General features: G+C 34.1%; 2 protein-coding genes across 3 annotated transcripts in view; one reads left to right on the top strand and one right to left on the bottom strand.

The window, feature by feature from the left end:
* The window catches only part of LOC107679093 (thromboxane A2 receptor-like), a 15,600-nt gene extending 11,567 nt beyond the window's left edge, over positions 1–4,033 (top strand). Inside the window, exons 3-4 of one of the 2 annotated variants that reach the window (XR_001633001.1) lie at positions 1,256–2,968; positions 3,016–4,033. Coding sequence is in view for 1 of the 2 variants with exons in the window: in XM_016474551.1 (XP_016330037.1) it covers positions 1,256–1,573 (318 nt within the window). In the remaining variant the exon portion in view is untranslated. Of the gene's footprint in view, positions 1–1,255 lie in introns of both variants that reach the window. The other variant, XM_016474551.1, reaches the window with a different exon arrangement.
* A 36-nt stretch (positions 4,034–4,069) lies between these two features.
* LOC107679070 (PDZ domain-containing protein GIPC3-like) overlaps positions 4,070–11,635 on the bottom strand; it is an 8,850-nt gene continuing 1,284 nt past the window's right edge. The window contains exons 2-6 of the mRNA XM_016474487.1: positions 10,358–10,548; positions 6,686–6,827; positions 6,529–6,610; positions 5,572–5,725; positions 4,070–4,876 (exon numbers count right to left, since the gene is read on the bottom strand). Of these exons, the coding sequence (XP_016329973.1) occupies positions 5,574–5,725; positions 6,529–6,610; positions 6,686–6,827; positions 10,358–10,548 (567 nt within the window). The 3' untranslated portion in view covers positions 4,070–4,876; positions 5,572–5,573. The remainder of the gene's footprint in view (positions 4,877–5,571; positions 5,726–6,528; positions 6,611–6,685; positions 6,828–10,357; positions 10,549–11,635) is intronic.

The raw sequence follows: 11,635 nt of genomic DNA, 5'->3' as shown, positions 1-11,635 counted from the left end.
AATATGTAAATAAATATAATTTAAATAAATATAAAAATATTTATAATATAGTTACATTTTTATTTAAATTCATAAAAACATTTAAAATTTATTTCTAACATTTATTTGTATTATTATTTGTAATGTTTATATTGTAATACATAAAATTATATAAATATTTGTAATATAATAATTTTTCTAATGTTAAATTAAATTTAAATGAATGAACACAAAATATTATTAAATGTATTTATTTTTATATATTATATTGTAATGTGATATTTTTAATAATATAATATTTTTGTAATATGTTAGTATTTTATTCAAAAAATTTAAATATATATGACAGAAAATAAATGTATAATATATAATAACATAAGCATAATATACATATTATCAATGACTAATATACTGTATATATATATATATATATATATATTGGGATAGATAGATAGATAGATAGATAGATAGATAGATAGATAGATAGATAGATAGATAGATTAATGACTGGTAAGTAATACTAATGACTCTATTTATTTCCAGTATCTTTGTTTGTTTTGCTTTTAATTTTCACAATAATATGGTAAATCTTAACCCTAAAATTAAAAGAAAAAATAAAAGAAAATATATAAATTATATTTTATTGTTTTATTAACCATTAAGCATTTTTTTTCATGACGGTTAAGCTCATTTCCTCCACTTTTTTCATTTATTTATTTCTTTTTATTATTAATTGAAACAGTATTAGTAATTAAATAATAAAGTATTTAAATAAATAAACTGAACAGTACAACAATTACTAAAATTGCATAGCGGAAATAAGAATAGTTGATTATTTAAGTCTTAATGGGCTTCGATTTCTTTTCACAAACAATAATTCACAAAAAGTTTCTTTCTTTTAATTTTGGGATGAAATATGACTTGAACATGTTCCTGACAGATTTCTTGGGAATATTTTGAGAGACGCCAGAATCAGCAAATATATTTGTTTTTCACATCTCTCACAGAATATTTTTGGAGTGAATATATTTAGTATCGACATTATGTTCCTGGAAATTGTGTCCAACATCCCCAGATGTTACATTCTGGTTATTCTCATTTCAAAAATCCATTAGATTTCGTAAACAGTTGGAAATGACAAAGCCCATAGCGATGGCAATGTTTGCGCCGTAATGATTGTGTTTATTTTATTAGCTGACTCAAGTGGAGTTCAAGCGTCTCAATGTTTCTTCTTGCGTTCCTCTCATCACCCTCTCGTTATTTTTCCTCTCAACAGGTGTTTATTGCGCAGACCGTGCTGTCGGGCAGCGAGCTCAACGTTCGCCACCTGCTTCTCTGGCTTCGTTTTGCGACGGGGAACCAGGTCCTGGATCCCTGGGTCTACATCCTATTCCGACGTGCCATACTGAAGCGCGTCGCTCCCAAGATGGACTGGTCCCGCGGCTCCATCATCAGCCTCTATCCTACACTCTCGACGTCCTTCCGCAAACTCACGCGCGCCTCTCTTGGAGGGACGATTGACCGTTTGGATCACGACCGGCCGAATCCGCCTCTGCCTGTGCAGAACGCCACTGCGGTGTCTAGTTCCATTTAGCAGCGAAGACTAGCATTTATCTCCTACTTCATTAATGATTCAATGTCTAATATGGCGCCCAAAGTAGGGCATGACCCACCTTTTGAACCCTTTTGTTGGCGCTTCGCTTTCGGAGAGGTGCTCTAGTCGTAACTCTAGTCGTACACGTTTGAGAAGCGTATATTTGAGCTCTCAAGACGGGTCGAACTCGCATGAACTTGGAGAGCGAAGCTGTTGAGGAAAACGTACTGTAGAAATTTGAGTGGGAAAGTGGGCGGGGCTTTATTTTTCCAGTTGGCCGGTGATTGGATGATAAAGTGGCTGGAGGGGGAGGGATTGGAAAATAATTATATGATGTCATTTTGAAGGCGGAGCCTTTGTACAATCCTGTACAAATGTATCAGTTCCTGGAGTTTTTCGCATTCATTTGCTATTTGTTAAAGAGTTAAACCAATCCATGAACCAAACCAACCAACAACAAGGTGAAACGCAACATTGCAAACTCTGATTTAAAACAAAAAAGTATTTGAAACTAGGACAATAAGGCAAGAATGTGTACTTAATGGCTTTAATGAAAACGTGCAGTACAAATTTCAAGGCTTTAGTGGGAAAGTGGGCGGAGCTTGATTTTTCCAGTTGGCCGGTGATTGGATGATGAAAAGTGACGGTTGGAGGGGGAGGGGTTGAAAAGTAAGCATGTTTGATGATGTCGTTTTGGGGGCGGAGCCTTTGCACAATAGTACCCACCCACTTTTTCAGCAGTTCCTGGAGTTTTTACCATTCAAGTCTTCGTTAAAGGATTAAACCCAACCATGAACCAAACCAATCAGATGCAAGGTGAATCACAACATAAAGTCTGATTTAAAGCAAAAAAGTATTTGAAAATTGGACAAAAAGGCAAGAATGTGTACTCAATGGCTTCAATGAAAACGTTCAGTAGAAACCTGTAGGTTTGAGTGGGAAAGTGGGCGGGGCTTGATTTTACCAGTTGGCCAGTGATCACTGGGGGGTTGGAAAATAAGTATGTGATGTCATTTTGGAGGTGGAGCCTTTGCACAATCGGTCCCACCCACTTTCAGTGATTCCTGGAGTGTTTTTCCCAAAGGGATTTTTTAAAGAGTTAAAAGCAACAAACCAAACCAACCAACTAGGAGGTAAATCACTAAATTAACTCTGATTTAAAGCAAAAATGTATTTAAAAATCGGACAAAAAGACAAGTCTGTATATATACTCAATTGCTACGATGAAAATGTACGGCAGAAACTCGCAGACTGGGCTTGCTTTGGGACAACTGGGCAGTTTTGGCTCACTTCCCGGACAAACACCCTCCTTTTCCTTTCTGATAAGACTATGAGGACCACACACTTGGATAAAATGGCAACTTTCACCACGAAGGCGATTCTGGTTTATTTCAGGTCTTGTCATGGAACATTCTTTCTTGTCTTTTGAGGAATCAAACAAGTATCATAACTAGCACAAATTTGGTTATTCTTGTGCGAGCAGACACAAAGTTAGCATCAGACGCTGTCAGAGTGAATGATCTGTTTTGATCTCTTATTTACATCGCATGTAAACCCAAGCATTGCTGCATAAAAATCATTATCCAATCCTCTTGTGTTTGGATTGCTTCGGCCAATTGTTCTGTTAAGTATTTGCATCTTTGGTTGAGATCATTTTTGGCAAGCAGCGTCGCTAAGCCTAGCGTACCCTGCGAACAGAAGCTTATCAGCTAGTGTACATTTAAGACAGTTTCTGGTGTGTAAACATGGATTTACGGACATTTTTGCACGGGTTATAGAGCCATTTGGCCAGCAGTTCAATGTTTTGTGACAAAAAACATGTCTTGGACTTCGTCTGCGACTTCTCAATAGCCTGCAAACACGAGTTGGCTACAAGCAAGGGGTTTTTGGTCGCAGACTGTAATCATGATGATGAGCTTCTGTCTTGTAGTGTGCGCTTGGCTAACAGGAAAACAAGTAGGGATCAGTAACGCAAACTAGATTCATATCAGCTTCCTCGTTCTGCAACAATTTCACGGCTAGGACTGCTAATGCTAAATAAGCATTAGCATGACTAGCTGCAAATAAACCATGTTAAATTCAGATGTTTTTGTGAGTGGAAAAGTGGGCGGGGCTTGATTTTATCAGTTGGCCAGTGATTGAATGATGATAAGTGACAAATGGTTGGAGGGGGAGGGGTTCAAATATAAGATTACCTTTGTGCAATAGAGTGCACAATATGCCCCGCCCACTTTTTCAGCAGTTCCTGGACTTTTTCCATTCATTTTAACCATAGGGATTTTTTTTTTTTTTTTTTAAGTCTTCGGTAAAGAGTTAAAAGCCACAATCAAACCAATAAGCTATGATGTAAATCCCAAATCTCTGATTTGAAACAAAAAAGTATTTGAAAATCAGACAAAAAGACAAACAAAGTAGTACGAATTACTAATGACAGTCAAAGTAGAAATGATGACAAAATAGAAAGCGATTGATTTAAAAATGTTTATTGTATAGAAATAACATGTACATTATATATATATATATATATATATATATATATAAACACAAATATTTAAGTAGTTTAAGAGCATAGAGAGGTTGCATCATTCACAGAGTGGGCGGAGCTCTTGTCGCCATTCTCTGATTGGTGGAATTTTTCTGCAGAATCATGGGTAATGTAGTTTGTTCATCAGGAACTCTGCTGTTAAACATGTTTTTGTTTTGTTTTTTGGAAAAATAAGTTGAATAAAATAAAGTGGATAAACCAAAAGTCAATTTGTGGTATGTTTTTAATCTTTACACGTCACATCAGGTAATCTAAAACGGGTACGTACATTCTTCTAGTTGATTTTTAAGTTAAATACACATCGAATGTGTGCATAGAATTGATTAAATATTTGATTGTTTTTATATACACAAGCTAATCGTGTCACATGATCTGTCATTAATCGTAAAAGATCATTCATTTCACCTGTAACACGATGTATTTATACATAACACAACAGACGGCAAAACAAACAGAGGCTAAGCTAAGCTAACATATACTTGATCATAATACTTCTAAAAGTCAAATTTATCATGTAAAACACTTACAAGATTGGTTTACACCCTTGTTAGCTATACACATTGGTGGGAAATACAGTTTGACCTACTTCATATTGCTCTACACACTTGAATGTTTGCGTTAGCGCGCCGATTAGCCGCTAATACCTTGACGTTCTCCGTTCCTCAGGATCAGCGTGGGAATTGGGAGGACTGTGTATATGAAAACAGATGACAGACGTCACAAATCAAGCTGAATGTCTCTCAGATGTCTGACGTACTCTGAAAAACACAGATGAGGAAAAGCATGTGCTGGTGTGAGATAGCGTTAGCCTGTAACATCTGACGCCGAGCTTCCAATGGTGTTTGTCCAGCACCAGGAAGAAAGGCCCGCTAATGGTTTTCTGTAAGTGTGTGTGGGTGTGTGTGTTTTAAATTATTTTGCAGGTTTTTCATCTAATAATTCTATTTTATTTCAGTTACTGAAAATGTTTAATATTTTAAATAAATTTGCTATGTATAACAAAAAATAAACAGCAATATTATATTTGTACTTTTTTAACAATATATGCAATGCAAATGGATCATTAAATGAAAGATCAGAAAAAAACAATAAATAAAATATATTAGATTGTTTTTGAAATCTATATGAATTTTTAATATTTAAAAATGTATATTCGAAACTAGCATAGATAAAAGAATATAAAAATAATAGATACAATTTTTTTTTAAATATTTATTAATATTATAATTATTTATATTTCGAATATTTAATAGTATTTAATATTTTGCTATTAAAATTTTTATTTACATTTTTTAATATATATTTGACTATATGAATGCAAAGCTAACATATGTAATTCCTACATTTTGATATGTAAATATAAAAATGTACCAAAATTATACTTCAATCTACAATCTCACTACAAGACAAAAAGGAACAACTTTTTCCCTTCAAAATACCTTAAATGCATTACCTCTAAATGCGTCCATTCTTCACGTCTCCCATAGCCCCCCAGACCTCAAATAGAAAGACGTCAGGAAAGCCGAAGTCGCCCAGAACAGAGTCGAGCGCCTCGGCGAAATCATCTGGGTTCTTCTTGTTCTTCCCGGCCTCCACGATGGTAGTCGCTGTAGGACACAAGATCAAAAATGTATCATTGCATCAGTGTCTCAGCAATGGATGCTCTGCAGTGAATGGGTGCCATCAGAATGAGAGTACAAACAGCTGATAAAAGCATCACAATAATCCACACCACTCCAGTCCATCAGTTAACATCTGGAGAAGACAAAAGCTGAAACAAATCCATCATCAAGACGTTTTTAACTAAAATACGAGTCCATAATCCATAATAACGCTTCCTGCAGTGAAAAAGTGCATCTCCTGTTGGTCTCTCGCATCAAAATCCAGCCACATATTTGTTTAGAGCTGTTTAAATGCTGCTTGATCTGTGCAGATTTCTCTCCTGATTCCGACCAGACCAAGTTATCATGTGTTATCTTGGATTACGGACTCGTATTTTAGTTAAAAACGTCTTAATGATGGATTTGTTTCAGCGTTTGTCTTCTCCAGATGTTAACTGATGGACTGGAGAGCTGTGGATTGTTGTGATGCTTTTATCAGACTCTCATTCTGACGGCACCCATTCACATCCATTGGTGAGCAAGTGATGCAATGCTACATTTCTCCAAATCTGATGAAGAAACAAACCCATCTACATCTCGGATGGCCCGAGGATGAGGACATTTTCAGCTAATTTTCATTTTTGGGTGAACTACTTCTTTAATCTGGGTTTTTTTTGGAACGAGTCGATCCCTGGAGGCCACGGAATGCTTCCAATAATGCTCGTGATGAAATGCACTGAATTCATGGGAATTACAGAGACGTTCTGCAGGCCTTTTACGGTAACGTCCAAATCTCAGAAGAATCTCACCGAGCTCGAGGTCCCGGATCCCCATGTAACTCTCCAGCAGGTCGTCGACCTTCTTGATGGCCTTGTCTTCGAACTCATCAGGCTGTTGGAAGACAAATGGTTGAGATGGAGAGCAAAGTTAAGGTTGAAAAGGCCTGGGATTTGCACCCTGACTCACGATTTCCTCCAGCGTGGCCGATCCTTTGGAGCGCAGCCGCAGCGTCTCTTTCCCGCTCACCATTTTGCCCTCGCCGGACTTTGGCGCTCGCGTCCTCTGGCCTATCATGTCTGATCGACACACAAACACAAACACACTTAACCTTTCAATCGCTTCAGTTGTGAAATGGGTGCAACGGAAAAAAACAGGAAAACAGATTGAATCATCAAGAGCGACTGATGAAAGAAATTCCAGGATTCTGTTTCCTGGCTTTGAAATTCATGAGAAATCATGCGACTCATATCCGCTTTCGGATTACAGTAAATGCAAGCATGATATTTTACTGATATATCACTTGATTCATCATTTTTGTTTAGTTTAACTTGATGTACTGAAATAACTAAAACTAAAACTGAAATGAAAAAGAAACTATATAGACGTGTTTCAAAAGGAACAAAACCTAACAAAATGACAAAAAACACAAAAGAAAATTACTAAACTTTAACAACAAAAAAAAGAAAATGGAAAATGGAAAATATAAAAATGAATAATGATTCTAAAATATATATTTCTGGTGAATCAGTTTATTCAGGTGAGTCAAGTAGGGGAATCAAAACAACGATTCACTGCATTTTTATATCAAAGTTATATTGAATCAATTTAATTATTTTCTATTTAAATTCTCCTGCTCATATATTCAACGTTATACATTCTTGTTTTTTTCCCCCTGTATGTTGTATATTTTTATATTAATATTTATTATTTATATTATATATTAACGTAATATTTCATATTAATATATAAACATTTATTACAAAGTTACGATATGATAAGAGTAACATAATTAAAATTAAAAAATAATATATTGTATAGTTTTCCCCATGTTTTGTAAATATGCTTCAATAGCCTATATTTCAACTACAGTCAAGCTAAACGTTTAAAACAGGAGTTAGCTTCGCTAAAAGCTACAAGAGCCCGGTCTCATGAAATGCATATAATACGCAGTTTTCGCGTGCATATGATACGAAATTTGTTGGCGTGCATATGATACGCAGTTTTCGCGTGCATATGATACGAAATTTGTTGGCGTGCATATGATACGCATCTACCCCACAACCCTAAACCTACCCATCGCGTAGCATATACACGCCAAAGTCCATTTTTGTGTATCAATACCACAAATTTTCGTCTTTATTTGGCGCACTATTTATACGCACTTTCATGAGATCGGGTTGGCTACAAACAAAAAGCTAGCTTCACTGAACCTATTTCAGGAGGCGGTATCGCTTTAAATACATGAAGCTAAAGTATAAAAGCTAAACTATTGAAAAGTAGCCAGGAATCACTACTTGTAGTTAGTTAGCTAGGTTGGTATTAGCTGCAAATTAGCCAGTGGCGGCCATTTTTTCTTTGATCTTCTATGTAAACACAGTGAGGGAATTGAGCGTAATTACCCGCGCTTCTCTCACAAAGGCTAATCCATCACTCGGAAACACCCAATTAGCTAATGCTATAATGATAATCAAAGGCCTTTCAATTATTAACGGCAGTAATTGCCTGTCACCGAAGCGCTTCAGCTAATTATTACTATTTACTGCTTTGAGTCTGTAATTACTCAGACCTGCGCGCGGGCCCATTACTAGCTCGCTAGTTCATATCGACGCGGATCAAATGCATTGAACCCTTGCATTTGTTAAACCCTCCTTGATAAATGACACTTTTCCGTTCATGTCGGTCTTTAAAACTGAAGTTATTGTACAGTACAATTTGAGGAAATGTCCTCTTCAAGCTTACGAGTTCATAGTTATTTGAGGTCACTGTAATGATATGAATAATTAAATGACATGCGTGTGTTTGTGTTCACGAGCCGCTGAAAGCTTTCTGAACCACAACTGTGTGTGTTTTACTTGCATGTAAATAAACATAAATAAATACATTTGGAATACATCGATGTTAATAGTATACATGATGTAGGCTACTCTCTATATATAAATATACACATAACATTTAAATTAATTTAAATAGTAATATACTTCTCATAACAATAAATATGTATGTAAATATGCATTTATTATTAAATATATATTTCTGGTGAATCCGTTTATTCGGATGAGTCAAATAGGGGATTCAAAACAATGATTCATTTATTCACAGCATTTTTAGTTTATTAATTTAATGTTATTTTATGTTTAAATTCTGCTGTTCAGGCCAAAATGACTATATCGTCAACATTACATATTTTGATACTTTTTTTTTTTTGTATGTTGTACATTTTTATTTTAAATATGTTTTTAAAAAATCATAAAAAGTACATTTTTAGTTTATTTAAACTAATAAATAATAATATACAATGCATTTATTATTACATAATTCAGTTCTAATTATTTAAATAACTATAGTAATATACGACTCATATGCCATATTTTTAAAATACATATAGTATATTTATATTTTTAAACGCATTTTGTATTATCTAAATTAAATTTATTTTCCACTGTTTGACCACACGATGGCGCTCTACTCTTCAATATATGACCACTACAATTTTTCATTTAAATAAGTGTGTAATATACTGTGTAAATATTTTTTTTTTATTATTATTATTATTTTGCTGTATTTTTTGTTGTATTTTCATTTTGGAGGCTCAAATTCTTAATATTCCCAAACTAGTCCGAAATTATTCCAAAGTTATGCATTCATTCATTCTCTTTTTTGCTTTTGTTTTCATTTTGTTGCATGTGTGTATATATATATATATATATCATTATTTTTTATTTATTTATTTATTTTATTTTTTTATCTCTTTTTATTTGTATTTTCGGGGGCTCAAATGTTAAGATTCTCAATATTCCAAACTGGTACAAAATTATTCCAAAAGTATTATTGATTAATTGATTTATTTATTTTTTTCCTTTTTTTTGTGCTGTATTTTTTGTTGTTATTTTCATTTTGGAGCTACTCTAATATACTGTATAATAGCTTTATATACTACTATGTTATTCCATAGTGTGAACACATGGTGGCGCTGTTCTCCTAAATATAAGGTCCATATAAGGTTTATACTGTAGACACAACCAGATGTTTGACATCAGGTGTGGCTCTTTTGATGAAGCCAGAAGCAGTAGCAGTCAGATGTGTGTGATTCCAAAAGTATTATTGATTAATTGATATATTTATTTTTTTCCTTTTTTTTGTGCTGTATTTTTTGTTGTTATTTTCATTTTGGAGGCTCAAATTCTTAATTTTCCCAAACTGGTCCGTAATTATTCCAAAATTCATTCATTCATTCTCTTTTTTGCTTTTGTTTTCATTTTGGTGTGTGTGTGTATATATATATATATTTATTTATTTATTTATTTGTATTTTCGGGGGCTCAAATGTTACGATTCTCAATATTCCAAACTGGTACAAAATTATTCCAAATGTATTATTGATTAATTGATTGATATATTCTTTTTATTTATTTTATTTTTTTTTTTTTGTATATTCATTTTGGAGGCTCAAATTCTTAATTTTCCCAAACTGGTCTGTAATTATTCCAAAATATTCCAAAGTTATTTGATTCATTCATTCATTGCTTTTGTTTTGATTTTGTACTTTGATTTGTTCTGTTTTCCCGGGGGCTCAAATGTTAAGATTCTCAACACTCTAGACTAGTTTCCCAGGAAACCGTTAGCTGGTTACCCTGGTTACCGCACTTTGATGAAGGCGTATCCCGCGCCGTTGTCGGTGATGGTCAGGCCGAGCGCGTCTTCGGTTTTAACGACCTCCACCTCTTTGGTTTCTCCCCTCACGTGCGCGAAGATGAAGTCCTCCAGACCGATCTGACCGCCCAGCAGCTTCTGCATGTCCACTTTGTGCGAGTTCAGCGTGCAGAAGAGGATCTGGAGGGAAAAACAGACAAACGCGCGTCAGATCACAGAGAAAACCGACACCAGATCTTTTTTCCCGCCGTTTTCCACCATGAGGCGGCCAGTCTCGCGCACCTCACACGCTAGATGAAGCTGTGGCGGTTAACTAGCACTTTTAAGGTAACTATCCAATATAACTAATGTTGTGTGTTAACGGAGTTAGCATCGATGAACGTTGATTAAAACATGATTTGTATTCGTATTACAATGTTTAACGATGCTAACAGATGCTAACACTCCAGTTTGCTAGCATTCAGGCGCGAGTCTCCATGTTAATATCCATTAAAATAGTTTTGTACTAGACTTAATCAGTAGCTAAAACGACTGGTATTAAATATTTTCAGCTTTACCGAGCTATAAATGTAAGTTACGAGCGGTTTGAACGCATAAATGCTCACGTGATCCTTTAAACTTTCGACTCAGAAACTGTTTGGTTTCAGATAAAAATAAAATTCAAGATAGTCCTGAAATGTCTTGATAGCAGGTTCTTGAAGGATATTTTCTCCTGAAGGCCGTGTAATTTTTACAGTTCATTGCTTTTGAAGAAAAGATTACAGATAAACCTGATCGGTTATGTAAGTTGATCTGGTGATGCACAAGCAGCGACACATGACTAAAATACTTTTTATTTAGTAGTTTAGTAATAGTTACATTTTTATAGTTTATTATATAAATACTAAAGCTAATACATTTTTAAAAAATCAATATGTTCATATTAAAATCTATTCATAATCAATGATATTATTGTATTAACATACAAAGCTATTTATTTATTTACATAAGGATTAAGCTGACTGATAACAATATACTTTCCAGAAAGTTCTGGGCTCAGGCATATGAGAAAACATTTTGGTAGGTTCATTTAAAAAATAAAAAATAATAATAATATATATATATATTAAGCAATGTAATGTTAAAACACAAAATTAAAACATTGGAACTTTTGTTTTGTTTAATAGTTTTTTTTTTATTATATTATTGTTCAAGGCATTTTACTAAAGAAAAAAAATGTATATATATATATATATATATATATATATATTTATTTATTTATTTTTAT

Source organism: Sinocyclocheilus anshuiensis, unplaced genomic scaffold (genome assembly GCF_001515605.1).
Source record: "Sinocyclocheilus anshuiensis isolate Anshui unplaced genomic scaffold, SAMN03320099.WGS_v1.1 scaffold1580, whole genome shotgun sequence".
NCBI lineage: Eukaryota > Metazoa > Chordata > Actinopteri > Cypriniformes > Cyprinidae > Sinocyclocheilus > Sinocyclocheilus anshuiensis.
The sequence above is the reverse complement of the archived record's forward strand: the minus strand, read 5'-3'. Positions and strand labels throughout refer to the sequence as shown.